Raw genomic sequence first — 21,368 nt, 5'->3', positions numbered from 1 at the left:
TATAAGCCAGTCTAGATATGGGAAGACATGTATGTGTAGTCTCCTTAGGTGTGCTGTCACTACTGCTAGGCACTTGGCAAACACTCTTGGTGCTGTGGTGACTCCAAATGGGAGTACTTTGAATTGGTAGTGCTGACCGTCCACTACGAATCGGAGATATTTCCTGTGAGCGCTGTGAATGGGAATGTGGAAATAGGCATCCTTAAGGTCTAGAGTAGCAAGGAAGTCTCCTTGGGAAAGCAGAGGGAGGACCTGCTGAAGTGTGACCATGTGGAAGTGGTCTGAATGTACGTATAGGTTTAGGGGTCGGAGGTCTAAATTAGGCCTTAGAGATCTGTCCTTTTTTGGTATGAGAAAATAGAGGGAGTAGACTCCCTTGTATTGTTGGTGCAGGGGAACAGGTTCTATTTGCACTTTTTTGTAGGAGGGAGATTACCTCCTGCTTCAACAGTAACAAATGCTACTGTGACATTGGACTGTTTGGTTGGTATGTTTGGGGGGGTAGATGTTAGTTCAAGACAGTAGCCTGATTGAATGATTTCGTGGACCCACCTGTCTGAAGTGATGTTTATCCAGGCAGGGAGAATTTGGAGGAGTCTTCCCCCAACTGGGGTGGAATAGTCGGGGTGGGAAGTGGAGGGACGTCATGGGGTATGTGTGGAGGCAGAGCGTGAGTTGTTTTTGCCTCTGCCGTTATTCCCCCTGTAACCACCCCTTTGGTAACCTCTAGTAAAGGTGGATTGTGCAGGAGCTTTGTAAGAGGTGGAGGGGCCATCAGAGGAGTAGACTCAATGGGTGCTTCTAAAGAATTAGCGACAAAAGGACCGTCTGGGAGCTTGCAATTGCAAGGCTCCCATAGATTTGGCAGTGTCTGTATCCTTCATTTTCGAGGGTTACGTCTACATTGGGGCCAAACAGGTGTTGCTCATCAAAAGGCTGAGTATAGAACTCTGTACTTCGGGTTTAAAACCGGATATACGTAACTAGGCATGCCTGTGCAAAACGACACTGGCGTTGATTGCCCTTGAGGTGGTATCTGCTGCATCTAGGGCACAGCAGATGGATGTGTTAGTGATGGTCTTACCCTCTTGGATTAGTTCACTGGCCCTGTTTTTATATTGGTCAGGGAGGTGCTGCATTATGGACTCCAGCTCGTCATAATGTTCCCCGTCATACCTGGCTCGGAGCGCTTGGCTGTTAACAATGCGCCAAATATTTGCTGCCTCTGAGACTGTGCGTTTGCCAGAGGTATCAAATAGTTTACCGGTCGGTGTAGTTTTGCAGCTTGAAGATCTTTCTGGATTCACTATGCTGTGCATAGATTTTGTAGCGGTTTGTGATCTGTGGCGGCTGGGTGGAAGAGGAGCGTATATATGTTGAAGCACCTTCTGTCCTACTTGTGCTTCCTTGTTCATCTGTATATCCACGCAGTAGTGCTTGGTGAACGTGTGCACCGAGGCCCATGTTGCCGCCAGGCATATGTCTTGAATGGGTGTATTTGCCAGAAAGGCAATTGTTGCTCCCTTCTTCCTTGTGGAGTGGGCCCGTGGCCCCTCGGATAGTTCTTGCCCCACCGGTTTGTGACAGAATTGTATTGTTAGCGCAATCCATCGTGCGATGGTGCTTTTTGTCACTGGTCTACCCAGGAAGCTTGTTGCGAAGGACACAAAAAACTGTTTGGTTTTCCTGTGTTCTTTTGTCCTCTCGATGTAGTGAATCACCGCCCTTCTAGCGTCTAGTGTGCAGTGCCCTTTCTGCGCTTGTTGCTGGGTCCTGAAAGAAACCTGGTATTTGAATTGTTTGATTTAAATGGAATGCTGACACCACCTTTGGCATTAAGTGTGGGTCTGTTCTCATTACGACCCTGTCCTTGAGTATCTGGATGTAGGGCTCTTGCAGCGTTAGCGCTTGCAACTCGCTTACTCTGCGCAGTGAGGTTATTGCCACCAGAAAGGCTGTCTTCATTGTCAGCATTTGGAGGGAGGTCTTGTGCATGGGCTCAAAGGGCGCTTTCATAAGTTCCGTCAGGACTATGTTGAGGTTCCATGCCGGAGGCGGCATCCTCTTTGGTGGCGCTATTCTTTACACCCCTTCCAGGAATCTCTTTACTACCCGTGACGTAAAGAAGCTTCCTCCTGTCTCACCTGGTGTATAAGCTACGATCGCCGCTAGGTGTACCCTCAGTGACGATGAGCAAAGTTTCGCCTTTAGAAGGTGTGTGAGGTATCTAAGCACCGTTGATTCCTTTGTCATTTTCCCTTGCAGTTTATTTTTGCTGCACCACATTGTGAACCTTTTCCACTTTTCCCCATAACATTTCCGTGTTGTTGGTCTCCTTGCCTCCCGCAGCACTCGCATAGTGCTTGGAGGTAATTTAAGGTGTGCGAACTATGTCTTCAGGAGCCAAGCTGCCAGTCCGAGGCTCTGTGGCTCTGGGTGTAGAACCTCTCCGTTCTGCATGGAGAGCAAGTCCTTTCTTTTTGCGAATTTGTATGGAGGTCCCTGTGCCATTTTCACTATTTGTGAGTACCATGTCTGTCTCGCCCACTGTGGTGGTACCACCAGGATCATGGTCATGTTGCTGGTCTTGCACTCGAGTACCCTGTGCATCAGTGGTATTGGTGGAAAAGCGTATGCAAATGTCCTTGACCAGCTTATCCATAGGGCATTCCCCTGGGATTGTTTTTCTGGTTGTCTGGATGCGAAGTTTCGGCATTTTGCATTCAGGCGTGTTGCAAACAGGTATATTGTCGGTGTACCCCACCTTTTGAATAGCCTTTGCGTTTCCTGTCCATTGAGCTCCCACTCGTGGGATGCCGAGGTCTGCCTGCTGAGCCAATCGGCTTCCACATTGTCTTTCCCTGGTAGGTGTATCGCCAGCAGGTCTATTTTGAGTGGGATGGCCCATCTCCAAATCTCTTGTGCCAGAGTTGAAAGGGGGAATGATTGTGTTCCTCCCTGCTTGTTGATATAGAACATTGTGGTAGTATTGTCAGTCTGTATCAATACCTTTTGGTTGTATAGCTGCCTCTGGAAGGCCTTCAGGGCTAGGAGTACGGTCTTCAATTCCAGGTAGTTGATGTGTCTGACCGCATCTGCTGGAGTCCACAGACCCCTCACTGAGCTTGTTCATGTGCGCCCCCCATCCTATCTGGGATGCGTCTGTGGTAATGGTCACAGTTGGGGTTGGTGGTGTCAAGGGCTTTCCTACAGTAATGTTCTCCCTGTTCCACCATGCTATCTCCTCTTGCACTGCGTGTGTAACAACCACTAGATCCTCCCAACTTCCGTTCGCTTGTGACCATTGTTGTTGCAGCCATTCCTGGAAGGGTCTCATGTGAAGCCGTACATTGGGGACTAGGTGAATGCATGACGCCATCATGCCCATGATCTTGCTCGCTGTTCTGTCAGAGCTCGCCCCTTCTGGTAGAGACGCGTCTCCTTCAGCAGGGCTATCGTTCTCCTGTCGCTGGGCATGCCTGTTTTGTCTAAGGTGTTGATCTGCGCTCCCAGGAAGATCTTCACCAATTCTGGTTCCATTGACGACTTTTCCCAGTGTATCAAGAACCCCAGGCTTGTTAGTGTTCTTGTCACCCGCTCTGCGTGCTCCTCGCACTTGTCGCGAGTACTTGCTTTGATCAGCCAGTCGTCTAGGTAAGGATACACATGAATCCCTTCTCTCCTTAGGTACGCTGCTACTGCTGCAAGGCATTTCGTGAAAACCCTTGGTGCGGACTTTAGACCGAATGCCAGGGTTGTGAATTGGTAATGGTCCTGGTTTATGTTGAACCTTAACAGGTTCTTGTGGCACCTGTTCTTCGGGATGTGCAGGTAGGCATCTTTGAGATCCACGGTGGACATGTAGTCTCCGCTTTGTATTTGAGGTAGCACTTCTTGTAGCGATGTCATTTTGAATTTGTGCTTTTATGAATTTGTTGAGGAATCGTAGATCCAGGATGGGTCTTAGTGTTTCGTCCACCTTTGGGACCAGGAAGTAGTTTGAGTACACTCCCTTGTTCCTTTCTCTGCATGGCACTGGTTCTATGGCCTCCTTATGGAGTAGTTGTTGTGCCTCTTCCCTGAGTTGAGCAAGCTCTTGACCAGAGTGTTGTCTTCTCTTTGGTTTCCTGTTAGGAGGCCTTTTCTCCAACCCTATGCAGTATCCGTGCTGTATGACGTTGAGTATCCATTTGTCGGTCGTTATTTTTTGCCATTGTTGAAGGTAAAGTCCCAGTCTTCCGCCTACCCGTGTTGTATGCTCGTAGGTGCTTGTTTCGTGTACCCCCCCTCACTGTGTTCATTTTGCGCTTCACCCCTCGGGGTATACTGGGAGTGAGCGTCTCCTTGCGTGCAAAATCACATAGAAGAGGGTTGGTCTCCCCCTCTACTTCTTTGGCCACGTCCGTTTCCCCTCCCGCGAAAGGACTGGCCTTGAGATTGGTACTGCCAGTTCTGCTTCTGCTGTCCTTGTTGGCTGTGACTGTCACCCTACTGTCCTTTCTGGAATGCTTGGTGTGACGTTCCCTGTTGGTTACCTCCCCTTCCGTAGGGTCTCCGAGCTGGGGTGCCTCTTCTCATCCCTCTGAACTGCAGGACCCCCCCATGGACCTTGCCTTCTCATTTTCCTTCATCAGTTGGTAGAGCTTCTCGTCCACCGGTGCCCCGAACAGCGTTTCACTGTTGAACGGGGTGTTCAGTATGTTGTTCTGGACCTCTTGCTTGAATCCAGAAATTCTCAGCCAAGCCTGCCTTCTTTCAGTGATCCCAATGGCCATTAGTATGCTCGAAGTCTCAGCCCCGTCCAATGCAGTCTTAATGCACGAGTTGGCGATATTCTTCCCCTCCTCCACTAGATGGGAAGCCCTTTGTCGGTACTCTTCTGGGAGATGCTTGACTAGTTCCCCCATCTCATCCCAATGCTGGTGCCTATTCAGTAGCGCATTAGAGTTTGCCATGCGCCAGTGCATTGCGACGTTTCTTTCAACCTTCCTTTTAGTGAGGTCCATCCTTCTGCTCTCCTTATTAGGAGGTGGACCCGAGGTCGCCGGCACATTGGCTCTTCTCCTGGCCGTGGAAGCAATGATGGAGTCGGCAGTGACAGATCCCTTGATGTAAGGAGGATCCTGCGAGGAGTGCTTGTACCTTTTCCGTTCTGGGCGTGATGGACCGGCATGTTGCTGGGTCCTTAAACGCCTCCTTCCCTTGGTTCATCACGCTTTGGAGCATGGGGAGGAACTGGCTCCTCATCTGGATGGGGAGCAGAGTCTCGAGTAGGAAATCAGCTTTCGGCTTTTCCTAGTCTAATTTCACTCCAAAAGCCGCTGCAGCGCTCTTGACGACCATGTTGTATGCTCCGATGTCGTCTGGCGGCGAAGGCCTCGAAGGATAAGTCTCCACGGGCTCTTCAGGATTTTCGGTGTCGATGTCCTGCCATTCCAGCTCCTGAGTCGTCGACGGCGCCGAGCCATAGAACGACTGCTGATCCTCTTAATCTTCTCCCTCATAGTAGGGGCCTTCGACAGCTCTTCGGCGTCGAATTCTTCCTGTTCCTCGATCTCGACGACCTCCGTCGGTGGGATCTTGAATTTCTTTATTTTTTCGTCGAACTCCTTCTTCCTCTGAAGGATGCTCTCCATCTCCGCCTCGAGCCTTCTCTTTTTATTCTCCATTTCGGAGACTTGTTCGGCGTCGACCGCAGGTCTCTTCGACGGAGCTTGCGTCAACGCGGCCTTGTCTTTCGTCGCCGACCGCCCCACCTCGTGGGCCTGCTTCGACGACCTGTCTTTCGGCGGCCTTCGGCACCTGGGAGTCCTTCTGGAAGGATCCGCTGGGCCTTCTGTCCTTGGATCCACACGCGGTTGTCAAGCTTTTCGGCGCCAGTGTTCCTTTTGAGGACTTTGACTCTGTTTTTCGGGAGTCACTTTCAGATTTTCGGGGCCCTTTCGGGGGTTTTGCACTCTACGTGTCTCTTACCTCGTCAGGCGTTTTCTTATCAGTCTCTGCGACCGTGAAGACATCCGGTCCCTCGGCGATGTTGTCCTCAGTCAGTGGAGAGGCCCAGATCGTACAGCGACGGGGCCTTACCCTTGCCTTCCATGTTGAAATTGGCTCTCCTCTGTCTATCTCTCAACCGGAGAGTTTTCGGCGTGAATGCGGAACAGGCGTTGCAGTCCTCGCTCTCGTGGTCGATAAGCAGGCAAAGGTTGCACACCGGATGTTGGTCCTTCTGCGCGTACTTGTGGTGGCAGTTAGGGCAGACTTTAAATGGTGTCTTGTCCATTGCGCTCAGAGTCCCTGAATGCTCATTTTCCTATGGGCGTCGAAGAATTGAGGATCTCCTCCTTCTTTGCCGTCCCGGCTGTAATTCCTTCCTCTGTAGTCTTTATTAAATTCTCCTTCGATGAAACTCGCGTATTTTCCTTCTTCCTTCGTCTAAAACTCTGGAGCTTCGATGACGATCCAGACCCAACGGCGGATAAAAGAATCGGAAGATGGAGCCCCAAAGGTGGGACTTCCGCAGGAAGCACGCTGACGTCACGAGAGGTACACCAAATGGTGGGACGTCGACGCCCACCTGGGCTACAAAAAAACAAAAAAACAAAAGAAAGACTACGAATCTGGACCCAACCACCAGATCGCGGAATAATGCACAGCATAGTGAATCCAGAAAGATTCACGCTGCAAAACTAGGAGTTTTGATTTCTTCTCTGGTGGTGGTGCGTCACCTGACATTTGGGAATTTGCTCTCTTCCTGGCATTAGAGACTACTAGGGAGTCTAGTGGTACAGGGCCCTTAATGTATACTGGGTCAGTAGGGGCAGCTTTATATTTCTTTACTATTCTTGGGTTGATGACCCGAGCTCTGACGGGGTCTTTAAAGATATCTGGTGCGTGCCTAATGACCCCTTTAGCCATGGGCAGTGTTGAGGTGGAGCTTTGTGTGGTATCAAAGGTATCCATAAGAAAATCCTCCTCTACTGGGTCTGTATGCAGGGACACCCCATGGTATTGGGCAGCTCTTTGAAGGAGCTGGCTGAATCAGATATTGTACTCGGGGGGGGGGGGGGAGCCTGGAGGGATAAATATCGTCTTGTGGGGTGTAAGGGACATCTGGGACACTGTAATCACCCCAGGGGAGCCAGTAGGAGTAGGGTCCACAAGGGGTTGATCTGAGGTGTTAGAGGAAGAGGAATCCTTGGTGGTGGTGCAGGCATTTCTAGTTGTCTTTTCTTGATGCGGAGTATTAAATGACCAGTCTTAGGATCCTTCATTAAAGTCTTTTGGGTAGGACCTGGACGAAACAGTTAATCTGTGGGAGACAGATCCTTCGGAGCCGAGGGATTCGGTGCTGTAAGTTTTTTTGGGCGTTGTCTCGGTAGCAGTTCTAGGCTTGGAACGGAGTAGTTTGAAGTGTCTTTATCAGTTGGAACCGGTTCCTGTTTTTTTGGTTCCGAGGTCTTGGTAGTATCGGTGCCTTTCGGCAGGCGTTTTTTTAGTCGACTCCCAGGGTGTCGTCGGTGCCGAGGAACTGGTGCTAGCCTTCGACGCAGAGTGCTTAGATGTGGGAGCAGCGGTCAGCGTGGATGAGGCCGATGACGCCTTTTGCTTCGGTGCCAGATGTTGCTTTTCTGTACCAAGGGTACGCTGATTCTAGCCCGAGTCGCCTAAAGGCTTACTAGGCTTCTTTACCGGGCCCAAGGGCGGGTCATGAGCGTGCCATTGTTCTTAGAGCTAGTCGGTCCCAGATGGTCTTTTTGGAGTGGAAGGAGGCACAAGCTGGACAGTCTCTGGCTTTGTGCTCCGGTGAGAGGCAGAGGTTACACACCTCATGTAGGTCGGTGTGGGGAAACTTCGACCCACATCGAGGACACTTTTTAAATGGCGTCCTTTCCATGAGCTGGAGATGAGGCCCGGGTAGGCCCGAAGGCCTTTGTCGACGACCGGAATCAAAGACTTCGAAGTTGAAGGGTCGCGTGTGGCTGGAAACACGATCGAAAACAATACCGTTGAGATGGGAAAGATTGTGCGTCGAAAAGAAAACCGATAACAGTTCCAAACTGTAACGCGAGAACACATTCGAGCCTGATGGCGGAAAAAAAAAAACAATCGGAGGATGGAGCCGAAGCCCATGCGCACTATGATCCAAAGGAGGAGTCACATACCGCGTGACTTCCAAAGACTTTCCAAGACAAAAACAAGTGCAAACATCCAGGCCCAACACCAGCTGGCGATCTATGCACAGTGTGTAATCTGCAGCTCATATGCCTTGAACATGTGCTTACTAGAATAGAAAGGTTGCGAAGCGATTTTTCCACATAGTCTTAACAAAAGAACAACTATTAAAACTGGCAGAAAAACTAAGTAGTTTTTAAAGAAACAGAAGTGCAACTTTCTGATTTTACTCAGGATTGAAAGTGTCTGGGGAAAACGTGCAGGATAGTAAATCCATGTTTTCAATGGTCAATGCTATACATCTGGGACTCCAAAGACCAAAGTGAACATTTTTATGCTATGGAAGAACATCCACCAGTATAGTGGAGTAAAGGCAGAAGCAGAAAAATTAGACCCCAAGTAAGAGGGAAAAAAAAAATGTATGGATAAAAAAACCAAGATAGAAATAATAAAAGTTGACTGGGTATAGCAGTTTTGGGAGAGAAGGTTTGAGCAAAGGACAGTACAACCCAAAAAGACGAAAACACAACACTTCCTTACCAACAGGTTCTGAAACGTCCATGTTGACTGTCAGACTGGGACCTATCCACAAAGAAAAATACACATACATAAATGTTAGGCAAGTAGTAAGGAAGGTTGCTTACCTGCATTTCTAGTTCTGTGCCTATAAATGGGAGAATTTGTATGTGCGCTTGAACAACAGAACACACTATAGCATATATTAAATGACAGTAAGCAAAATAAAAGAGCAGCTAGCTTAATAAAAAGCCATGCCCAAGAAATGGAACCCAAAAGCAAAGATGGAGAAAAGCCACTAATAAGTTGTACCGAGAAGGCCGGCCCACTAGCATATCTGTCCTTGAGTCAGAAGCAATAAATGTTAGTTTAGCAATGGTACGCATGGACATCCAGATAGCTGCTCTTCAATTGTCCAGAATGGAAACATAACTTACGAATGCAGCACTAGTAGGGGCCAATTTGCCTTCAGGTAGCCTGTAGTTATAATGGATAATATCCACCTACTTTAGATATAGTCTGCTTTGTTAATGCCATGGCTGGACGAATCACACCATTACATTTACAAAGGCTGAAATAATTTTTCTGTGAGTAGACTCATAGCGCTCTTAACATATAAAGTCAGAGGAGACTTTACAACTGAAGTCCAGAAAAAAGGCCAGCAAACAAAAAGGAGTTGAAAATGTGAGATGACCTTTGGAAGAAAAGATGCCTTTGTAAGGATCCTTTATACAGATGGTATTACATGTAGGACAAATACCTTAAAGCTCACTTACTTACATGTCAAGTTTAACAACCAGAAGGCAAGATATTTTCATGACAGATGGTGCAAGTCAGATTTGTGCCAAGCATCAAATGGCGATCCTATCAATTTCGATAGGATGTTTGGCTCCCATGTACGAGACTATACACTAATTGAAAAGTAAAGCTTAGAGGCCTTCCAGAAAATCTTTAATGACAGAACAGTGAGAAAAAGATTCCAGGAAAGAACAATTCTTTGTGCAGTACTGTCTTTTCCTGGTGTACCAGATGTAGACAGCCTGCAAAAGGAAGGTCCTAACCTTCTGATGGGCTAGAGGAGATTGCTTTATCAGGCAAAACCATGAAGCCACCTTTTGGCTACACAAATGGCCTAGATCCAAAAACTCCCGCTAATTTCCGACCCATTTCTTTACTGCCAGCTCTAACAAAGATATGCAAAAAAGTTGCATTTTCACAGCTGGACCGATTCGTAGAAAACTCTCAAGCTCTCCACCCTGCGCAATCAGGCTTTAGAGCTGCTTTCAGTACAGAGACGGCCCTAGTTGAGGTCTCTGAGGCTATCCGTGAGTGCTTAGACGGAGGTGGCAGAGCGGCGCTGATTTTATTGGACCTCTCTGCCGCCTTCGATACGGTTCCTCACTCCCTCCTACTTACCAGACTAGCAGACATAGGCATAACTGGCCCTGCTCTCGGATGGTTAAGATCTTTCTTAGATGACAGGTCCCAGCAAGTGTGGATGCCGCCTTTCTCTTCTTCTCCCAAAAAACTTTCAACTGGCGTACCACAGGGCTCCACCTTAAGCCCCTTGCTTTTTAATGTCTATATGACCCCCCTTATCTATCTAGCAGAACAGCTGGGGGCCAAAATTATGGCCTACGCCGATGATACCCAGCTCTTGTTTACATGGCCCAAAAACAACCTGGACACGACGAGAGTCCAATTCTGCTTATCATCGGTCTTCCGCTGGCTGGCCTTGGCTCAACTCAAGTGTAATGAGAGCAAATCGGAAATTCTGCTGTACGGCTCCTTCCCAGATAATTTCTATGATTCTCTCTGGCCCACCGATTTTCCCAGCCCCAAATCCACAGGTGGACCTGCAAAAAACCTAGGAATCTGGTTTAGCAATAATCTAAGATTTGAAGATCACCTGAAAAAACTCACCGGAATCTGCTTCTCCACTCTCAAAACTCTACGCAGATTCCTTCCTTTGCTCCCGCGAGCAGCTAAGGAGACGGTCATTCGCGCTCTGATATTATCCAGATTGGATTATGCGAATGCTCTCTACTGCGGACTCCCAGCCTATCTGATCCACCGCCTTCAAGTCATCCAAAATGCTGCGGTCCGGCTGCTGTTTAACATCCCCAGAAAATCTAGCGTCCGCCAACCTCTGAGACCTTCACTGGCTTCCAGTGGCTCAAAGGATCTTATTCAAGATCCTTGTGTTAGCATACCGTGCACTCCACCTAACAGGCCCTACCTATTTGAAAAAAAGATTTTCCCTTTATGCCCCCAACCACCCTCTCAGATGAAGCAATCTTCATCAAATGACTGTACCAAAGTTCAAATATAGTAGGCTTGGTGGACAATCCATTTCTGTTAGAGCAGCGAGAGCTTGGAATGCCCTCCCCCTGCAACTGAGAACAGCCCCTTCCATCATGGCATTTAGGAAAGGCCTAAAAACCTACCTCTTTAACACCAACGCCTAATGGCTGTCCCTCTTTTGCATTTACTGTGATCTGCCCCCTTCCTTTTCTCTCCGCGCCAGGATACTATACTATTTAGTAGCAGAGCGCGTTACAAAAGCCTCTATAATAATAATAATAAATACCAGTTACTGTAAAGAGTCAAAGCTTTGGCAGCAGTGATATTTTGATCCTAAGTAGTCTTCCTCTCTTCTGATGCCCTTACAATTCAGTACCATCACAGAAAAAGATCTAAAACAAGGGAATTCAAGGTTCTTTACTGAACATCCCCAAAGTGAAGTGGACTGGAAAATCTAAACGCACTGCCTGAAGATGGATACCTAACAACTGATTTTATTGCTCTATATCGCTGGAGTAGTTCAAGTGGAAGCAAGAGCACTCCAGTCACGGAAACACTACAGGAACAGAGGTGCAGCCTGCCTGAGAAAGTTTAGGAGTATGATGTTCTACATTTCTTAACCGAACGCCGATAAACAGGAGTGGTGGGCGCTGCAAAGCAGAAGTTCCGATTAGTAATAGGCTTGAAGTTTCAAGAGCTGAGTTATAAAGATTATGAAGGTCTGAAACACAGGGGAGGGAGCTTCAATATAGTCAAGTTCCATGATGGTAACTTAATAGAATGCATGTACCTCATCAACAGGACAGTTAACCTCTATAGGGAGGAGATTCGAGGGGTACTGTATCTAGTATGCTTTATGTCCTACATTAATTACTTCCCTGTGGTGTATTCAATAATTTTACTCCTCACTCTGTGTGTGAGAAGTTGGCCTGGCATATGCTGGTCACTAGTTATAGTGGCCATATTAAACCAGTCCAATTCGACTCTTATGGTAGATAGGTTTAAGACAACCTTTTAAAGAAAGCTATCCTAGTGGTAACTGTGGGGAGCAGCCTTCAGGCCAAGTCTCTGAGGAATGTAAAGCAGCTTGTTTTACCTTATAATCTCCTGAATTACCAAATGAAAGGACACCACACCGGTATATATATCAAATCTATATGTATTTATTACTAGACACACTCTACTAATCTCTTTATGAGATTAGAAGCCAGGTATACATTCAAATGTCAACAGTCCTCAATAAATTAAGCACAAATATGGCTTGAGCCCTAGGGGCGTACCAGACCATATACTAAAACAAGCATTGGCATAGCCAATAGGTCTCGCCTTTGGGACCTTTATAAGTGTTTAGCCATGCAACAGTTGCGTAACTGAATACTTATAAGGTCCCAAAAGCGAGACCCAGTGGCTATGCCAAGCGGCCTTGCGGCCGTGAAAGTAATTGCGGTAAAACGCAGCGCGCGCGCCCGCCCGCACACATGCACTGTAGCTCTAGGCTGGCCTGGTAGCACTTTTTGGAGCCCTCTCAACAAGTCTCGCCAGACCAGCGCATGCGCTGGGTCAGGCAAGACCTAAAAATGGGTTAACAAAGTCGACTTGCAAAATGACAAAGCCTAGGGCATCGCTGGAGCTTCACTACTGCAGTGTTAGCAGGTAAGTAACAAGCCCACGGGAGATGAGTGCAGTGTCAAAACACAGCCGCGGGTTTCCTATTGGTTTCAATGGAGCAAGTCGCGGTTTGTATTTTAAAGTTTTAGGGCACTTCAAAGTCAACAAGCAAGCCACTTACAAGGCAAGTATTGAGGGCCAACACACACTTGGGCACCGGAGTGCACGAGTTACCTCACCCGGGGAAGCCGGGTGCATAGGTGTCTTTTGGTGTCAAGATGCTGTTTTCATAAGAGACCAATGAAGACTTGCTGCTTGCGACGACTGGAGAGGTGTCTGCTGGAATGCGAAGATGGATTGAAGATGAAGAGGACCTGAAAATTGAAGGGACAGTGTTCAAGGTCACTTGCCAGTGACCGGTGGCCAGCAAGATGAATGACCACAGATATCCGTTGATTCAGGTCGTCTATGGTGTTTTGTCTCTTCGCTCACAAGGTCCAGGAGGGATCGACGATGACCAGCAGCTGGATTCTGAGTGTCCCACGACGTCTGCAGCTGATGACGGTGTCGCCAACCGGACTGGAGCCAACAAGCCTTGGCAACTGCAAGTCTCGTGTAGACTGAAGATAGTCGATGATGCAGAGCAGCAAGGTCTGATGGACTCACCCAGTAAGGGTAAGTGAGGGCAGGCCTGGAACAACCAGGAGAGCCCTTTGAGTCGATGAAAAAGTCTTCGGGGGACCCACTAGCCAACGGGCAAGTGATCGCGAAGACGCCGCCACAGGAAAAGTTTCACAGGAGCCCACGGTCACTCGGGACGGGGTAGGCTGCTGATTTTTGGTACAAGACCTGCTGGGGGCTTGGGCCACAAATGGTCCAAAGCACAAGTTCGGAGAACGTTGTTTAGGGTTTGCACTCGACAATAGTGCACGGTTCCCAGGTATTGCAGTTCCTCGTCACTCGTGGGGTCCAGATGCCACAGCTTCGCTGGGGACTCAAAATGCTTCTGGGGTCACAGGGACTTCGTACTCCGGCGGGAGCGGGAAAGTTTGCAACCGTTGATTGAGGTTTTTGGTGCCTGCCAAGCAGGGGAGTCACTCCTTGACTCCAAGGGAGATTCTTCTGTCTTCCAAAGGTAGTGGAAGGTCGAAGGGCCAGGATTCTTCTTTTTAGAGCGTCGTCCAGGGTTATCTGAATTGCATTGGCAATGCTTGCTATCTTATAGTGAAGATAGGGGAGGGACTAGCTCTATGACAACTCCTCTAGGAGGGTCAGGGTAGCGGGTGGTTACACCCACTTCCCTTTGTCCAGTTTCGCGCCAGAGTAGGGGCAGGTAGCCCCTGAAACGGTTTGAGCTGGCATATGCACAGAGGAGCCTACTGCTCCCCCAGTGCAGGACTTCAAAAGGCACTCTAAGAGTGCACCCACCCAGCTCCAATACACGAAATCCTGTCTGGGAGGTGGTGACACCTCCCTGTGACAGGATGCCATTTGTTGGGCTTCCTCCACTGCGAGTTTCGGTCAGCAGCAGGAGGGCTGCCCAGTGTCTGTGCTTGGGGCATCCATTTTGTGATGCCAGGGCTCTTGCAGATTTCTACCGTTTAGTATAGTGGGTACATGTCATCCCCTCTAGAAGGGTGGGATCATACTCCCACACCAGTTACTGGTGTGTGGGTATGATTACAAGTTGTTTGACACCAAACACGACATGTTTTGATGCAGTCATTCCAAAGTTACCATTTACCACGAGGTTATAATGCACAAGAGTATATGGTTTAAACGCATCCACAAACAGCAGCAGCGAATAGACTCTGCCAGCTGCAGAGGGGTCCTGCTCATGCAGAAGCACCCCCTCACATAGTAAACCAAGCACCCTGCCCTCAGGATTGTTAGGGCCTGCAATAGGGGTGACTGATAGGTTTATATGTGTGTGTATGGTGAGATATAGGAACCTATATCTCAGTGAGGAGTGCTAACACTACCTCACACAGGCTGCAGTAGCAGGCCTGTGGTGTCATATTGAGAATGCTTCCCAGGGGTGGCATAATACATGCTGCAGCCCCTGGTAGGCCTGTGGAGTACCATTGCCCTAGGTACCCAAGGTACCATATACTAGGGGCTTATAAGGTACCACAGTATCCAATCACTAGTGCATCTAATATGCACACCAATCATTTAAGGGAGTAAGCAGATAGGCTGGGGTCCTGGATAGCAGGTTCTCAGCTAGACTAGTTAAAAACCATGCAAACACCAGGAAAAAAGTGGGGGCAACCATATAGTCAGATTCCACCTTCCTACAGTGTGACATACGATTATAGGAATTGGCAGGTATATTTGACATGGTGGCCAAAGGAAATGCCATGGCAACCCTAATTTTTATAAATAAATGGCATAGGTTCACTACAGGCCATACAGGATTGGAGTAAGCAGACTAATTGTGTACTGTGCAGAGAGCAAAAATAACTTTGATCACAAGGGTTAGCTGGGATGTGGTAAAGACCAGAGTAGGACAGAAGGGTGCAAGAAGGAGCACTAACAATGCAGGAGTATCGAAAAAAAAGAAAATAATTGCAGAAGGTGAAGGAAGCTGGTCAGTAAGCGGTGAGACCTGTGTTAGCTGGACACATGTAGCAGAGCTTAAGAACCTACTGACGATAGAAGATGCAGCACAGACCAGTACCGACAGATGTGGGACCAATTGTTAAACAGATGCACACATTGCTGTATTTTTTTATTTTTTATTATTGAGTTTTCAGTACAGGTTATGTTATGTTAATGAGACTTGTAAAGCGCACTGCTACCGTTAGGTGTCCTGGCGCTGAAATGCATTGCCTAACTGGTTGAGAGAATGAAAGCATGAATAAAGGGAACTGTTAGGAGAAAAGCCAGGTTTTGAGACCCCTCCTAAACTCCAAGAGGCCGGAGGCCTCTCTAAGCTGCGAAGGGAGACTGTTCCAGAGGTTAGCAGCACAGTAGAAGAAACTTCCACCCCCCCAACTGGCTGTTTTAACTCGTTGAACTTGTACCTGCCTTGCTGTGGTTGAGTGAAGTACCCTGGAAGGAGTATACCAATGTAGATGTTCTCTCATAAATTCTGGCCCACATCCTTCCAGGGTTTTGAAAACAATGCAAAAGGCCTTGAATTCAATCCGCTGTCACATCGGTAACCAATGAAGGTCCCGAAGTCCCTTTTTTATGGATACAAACTTAGGGATGCCCAGAAGGAGTCTGGCAGCAGCATTTTGTACCGTCTGTAATCGGCTGAGCTGCCTTTTGTGAATATTGATGTATAACGCATTACAGTAGTCTAGGCGGGACATGACAAGTGCTGTTACTACTGTTCTGAGGCAGTCATCCGAAAGGAAACGCTTAATTTTCCTCATAATCCTGAGTATAAAAAAGCAGGATGATACCACCTTACTTATTTGGTCAACAAAAGACAGTCTGGAGTCTATCATAACTCCCAGATTTTTTGCCTTTTCAGTAGGATCTGGAAGTAAGCAAGGATTGAGGCCACCAACTAGGTGACCAAAGATTTGAGGGTTTACCAAAAATAATCACCTCAGTTTTCCCAGCATTGAGCTTCAGACGGTTTGCGGTCATCCAACCGGCGATTGATTGCATACAATTATAACAATCCCGACCGGCCTCATCCTCTTTGCCTTTTTGAATGAACACCACTATTTGGGTGTCGTCGGCATAAGAGGTAAGTTGAAAGCCAAAGGAACGGATAAGAGCTGCCAGAGGAGAGACGTATATATTAAAAAGCGTAGGACTAAGCGCCGAGCCCTGAGGAACCCCACAGGGCAGGGAAAAAGGCTTAGAGCAATCGGTGCCAATGTCTACAGTTTGTTTTCTATCTAAAAGAAAAGATTTTATAAAGGGCAAGTGCCTTACCAGTGACCCCTTTCCTATTTAATCGGTCCAACAACACATCATGGTGTACCGTGTCGAAGGCCGCCGACAGGTCCAACATGATCAAAATAGCCGAACCGCCATGATCTAATGATTCTCTAATTTCTTCCGTAGACTTTATCAGCGCAAGCTCCGTACTATGTTCAGTGCAGAATCCAAACTGAGTGGAGTCAAGAAGTTCGTTTTTAATGAACGCACTCAGCTGGCTGTTCATCTACATCCATGAATATTACATATTCAATGTATTCCCTCAACTCAACAATGCAATATAGTTAACTTAAAGTGCATACTTATTCATATCACAGTACATTCAAAACAATGTGCGTCCCGCAAACGTCCTCCTAGAGGACCAGCATCCACCCCAGCAGTTCTGTCAGCACCCTGCATCCCCCCCCAGCCTCCAACCACGGGCCTGGTACTTGACTTATCGGAAGACATCAAGGTTCCCCAGAAGGTATTTCGTTACAGGGCTCCAAATATTTTGCCGAGTGGATGCGATCGGAAGCTCCTCAGCATAAACATCCAGCCAATCTCTACAATATACAACATCTTTAAGCCATGCCTTCCCTGTCAGCACCACCTTCCCAACCCAGTTTTTTGCCACCAGTCTCTTTCCCAAAAATAGCGCAATAGCTACCAGTTTAGGATAGCTCTGTTGAATTGCTTTCAGCAGGCCCAATAGACATACCTGCGGCGTGCATTTGACCTAGTCCTGAATCAACTGGGAAGGTAGTTGCATCACTCCACCCTAATACAACACCTTTTTGCAGCCCCAGGGTAGATGCATAAAGTCTGCATTCTTCGCCCCACATCTTACACAGTAGAAGTCTTCACGCAACCCATATCGATGAAGGCGCTCTGGCGTATAATACATCTGCTGCAAATATTCAAAATGGATTATCCTGAGGTTGCAATTCGCCGCAAGGCGCCCAGTCAACACAAAGCATGTAACCATATCTTCTTATGTCATCGGCATATCCAATAAGACATTCCATTTTTCCAATGCACATTAGGCCTTTCCCGTCTTCCATGGACAGCAGCACCTAAAGAGCATTCAGAGCCCTCGGCTCATCCAGGTACTCAGAATAAATCATACGGATTGCAGCATGCGGTCTGGCATACGCAAAGCCCAGCATAGCAGTGTACCGTTTGTCTGCAGTGAGGACATCGAATGTTATAAACTTCTCACTTGGGTAGAAGTCACCTAGTGTAATGACCCCCAGTCATCTTCAGTGTCCAATGGTCCCTGCTTCGGTGTAACAGAAATGCCAGGATGCGCATCCAACAACAAGACAGGCGCATATAGATAGCCTCTACCCGCTCTAACCCTCAGTGCCCTTCATGCACGGCTAGCACAGGTCACTCTATTGATGTGCACGATAAAGTTCAGGGGGCGGTCATAGAGCAATACCGCAGCAAGTGGAATTGGGTGAACGTAATCTGCCTCCACCGCCAGATGTGGTAGGGATCTTTGTGGAAAGCGCCAATAATGAGCAAAGTGTGCCAGCGCACAGACATAGAATAGTCTCATATGCGGCCCTCCAAAACCACCACGCTCAAATGGCTGCACCAGAGTATCCCAGCTGCAGCGCAAATTCTTCCCCGCCCATACCAGTGTGGATAAACATGCCTGAAACGATTTGAAGACTGCTTTAGTCACCAATATGGGGATGTTCATGAACAAATACAAAAATTCTTTTACAGCGGTACGATCTGCAAGTGTTCGCAGGAGGCATATCCACGGGACACCTGGTCTGTTAGTGTTGTGATTGCTTGTCCAGAGTTAATTTGCACTACTACTTCCGGATCCCTGTGCACCCAAATCCCATGGTATTGGACAGATTCTGTAGCACATGCCAAAGAGACTCCAAATCGCATTACGTAGTGCACTGTGTGAGGGGTAATATTACTGATTTATCCCAATTTATATTGAGGCCTGAAATACCTCCAAACAATACTCTAAGTAAGGGGTCTAGGTTCGCCTCTGGCTCCCGCACATACAACAGCATATTGTCCCATACAGAGATATGGTGAGAGTGCGCTGTCAGAATCCCAACGCCGTCTGTTTATGCAGCTGTCTAACTTTACAGGCCAGAGGCTCCAGCAAGAGAGAAAAGCATTGGTGACAGCGGGCATCCCTGCTGCGTCCCTCTGCATATTCCGATAGGGTCCGAAATAAACTTATTGACCCCTAAACCTTGGCGAATAGCAGACGTATCAATTGCACAAAGGGAGGAGGGAGCCCCATATGATTCAGCACTGTAAACATATAGCCCCACTGTATGGAATCAATAGCCTTGGCAGCGTCAAGCAACACCGCCGCAGCCTTCATTTCAGGGTCTAATTGATGCAATGTTGCAGCGGACCTCTCCTGCACATAAGAACAAGTTACTTACCTTCGGTAACGATGTATCTGTAAGAAACATTAGTTAGTTAGATTCCTCACCTTAGAATATCCCCAGGCGTCAGACTGGATCCGGAAGATTTTGTGTCAGCAATACCCCTTGCGCGTCGCTAGGCGTCGTCTGCGGCTCCGCGTCCGTCGTCTGTGTCGTGCGCCGGAATGACGGAGTACTTAGACGCCGCCATCGCACGCTGACGGCAGTTCTTGTACATAGGTTTCCGCGCCAGGAACGCAGAGCCATGCAAGAGACCGACACTGGTGCCAAAAAATCTAGGGCCCTGAAAGGGAGAGCCTTAACCCTAGATGTCAGTTCGCAGAACGGGGAGGATGGGTGGGTCGGTGAGGAATCTAACTAAGGTTTCTTACAGATACATAGTTACCGAAGGTAAGTAACTTGTTCATCTGAAAGAAACACGTTAGATTCCTCACCTTAGAATAGATACCCAAGCAATACCATCCCCGGTGGTGGGTCTGCGAACCAAGATCACACCAGAAAGTCCTGGAGGACAGAACGGCCAAAGAAGCCATCCCTCCGGACTTGGCTGTCAAGGCAATAATGCCTGGCAAACGTGTGTAGCGAAGCCCACGTCGCCGCCTGACAGATGTCCTGCAAAGGGACACCCCGTCCCAAAGCAGTAGTAGCCGCTGTGGCCAGAGTAGAATGGGCACACAGCCCAACAGGAGGGTCCTTTTTTGCCAAGGAATAACAAATTTTTATGCACAAAACGACCCACCGAGAGATGGTCTGTTTGTGCACAGCTTTCCCCTTCTTAGCACCCACGTATCCAACGAAAAGTTGGTCATCCACCCAGAACTGCTTTGTGCGGTCCAGATAAAAGGAGAGCGCACGTTTTGGGTCCAGACGGTGGAGCCTCTCTTCCTCTTTGGAAGGATGCGGAGGCGGAAAGAAGGTGGGCAAGGTGACAGACTGCCCAAGATGAAATGGAGTCACCACTTTCGGAAGAAAGGAGGGACGAGGCCGAAGGACAACCTTGTCCGGATGAACAGAGAGAAAAGGAGGCTTTGAAGATAAAGCCTGGACCTCACTCACCCGTCAAGCCGAAGTGATGGCTACCAGAAAAGCAGTCTTTTCAGCAGACGAAGAGGACAATTATGAAGAGGCTCAAAGGGAGCGCACATTAAAAATGTGAGAACAAGATTCAAGTCCCACTGAGGCATTACAAAAGGGACAGGAGGGAACGTGTGAGTAATGCCCTTTAGAAAGCGTGTAACTAAAGGGGACTTGAAAAGAGAAGGCTGATCAGGAAGCCGCAAGAAGGCAGAGATGGCAGCAAGATAACCTTTCAGGGTGCCCAGGGTAGAGCCCTGCCGGGCCAAAGAAAGAAGAAAGAGGAGAACCTCAGAAAGAGGGGCGGAAAGGGGATCCACAGCCTTTGCTGTGCACCATGCCACAAATTTGTTCCACCAGCAGGCGTATACCGTCTTTGTGGAGGGACGCCTGGCTGCCAGTATGATATCACAGACTTCAGGAGGCAAGTCAAATGGCATCAACTGCCGCCGCTCAATCTCCACGCATGGAGGTGGAGGCTGGACAGGTTCGGGTGGAGGACCGTCCCCTGCTGCTGCGACAGAAGATCCTCCCGAAGGGGCAGACGTATCGGAGGATCGGTCAACATACTGAGTAGCTCGGGATACCAGTACCTTCGTGCCCAATCCGGAGCCACCAAGATGACTTGGGCTCGGTCGTGCCTGATCTTCAGCACTCTGGGCAGAAGTGGTATAGGCGGAAAGGCGTACAACAGACCGCAACTCCACTCGTGACGAAAAGCGTCGCCGAGCGAGTGCCGCCTTGGAAATTCCAACGCGCAGAACTGCTGACATTGCGCGTTCTCTTCGGTGGCGAATAGATCTAACCAAGGCTCTCCCCACTGCTGAAAGAGACCTTGCGCCACTTCGGAGTTCAGACGCCATTCGTGATCCATCATGCACCGGCGGCTGAGTTAGTCTGCTCTGGCATTCAGAGAGCCTGCCAGATGTTGAACTACGAAGGTGACGCCCTGGTGTTCCAGCCACGTCCAGAGGCGCAGAGCCTCCTGACAAAGGGTCCACGACCCCACCCCGCCCGGTTTGTTGCAATACCACATGGCGGTGGTGTTGTCCGTGAACACCTGCACGACACTTCCCCTGACAGAGGGAAGGAAGGCTTTCAGTGCAAGTCGGATTGCTCTCAGCCCCAACAAGTTGATGTGGAGACGAGACTCCGCCGGAGACCAGAGGCCTCTGATCTCCGCCTCTCCCATATGGCCACCCCATCCCAGGAGGAACGCATCCGTCACTACGACATGCTCCGGTTGGGGAAGGGAGAGGCTCTTGCCCTTGACCCAATCGCGGTCCGTGAGCCACCACTGCAACTGCTGTGCAGTGCCCTCCGAGATCAAGACATGGTCGGACAGGTTGCCGTGATGCAGGGCCCACTGAAACTTCAGGT

The 21,368-nt window shown here is 48.7% G+C and overlaps 1 protein-coding gene across 4 annotated transcripts in view; it reads right to left on the bottom strand.

The window, feature by feature from the left end:
- The window catches only part of GSPT1 (G1 to S phase transition 1), a 583,971-nt gene that overhangs the window by 481,248 nt on the left and 81,355 nt on the right, over nt 1–21,368 (bottom strand). For all 4 annotated transcript variants that reach the window (XM_085632101.1, XM_085632103.1, XM_085632104.1 and 1 more), the window contains one exon: nt 8,713–8,754. In XM_085632101.1, coding sequence (XP_085488227.1) covers nt 8,713–8,754 — 42 coding nt within the window. The remainder of the gene's footprint in view (nt 1–8,712; nt 8,755–21,368) is intronic.

This window comes from Triturus cristatus, chromosome 10 (genome assembly GCF_964204655.1).
Source record: "Triturus cristatus chromosome 10, aTriCri1.1, whole genome shotgun sequence".
Lineage (NCBI taxonomy): Eukaryota > Metazoa > Chordata > Amphibia > Caudata > Salamandridae > Triturus > Triturus cristatus.
The sequence above is the reverse complement of the archived record's forward strand: the minus strand, read 5'-3'. Positions and strand labels throughout refer to the sequence as shown.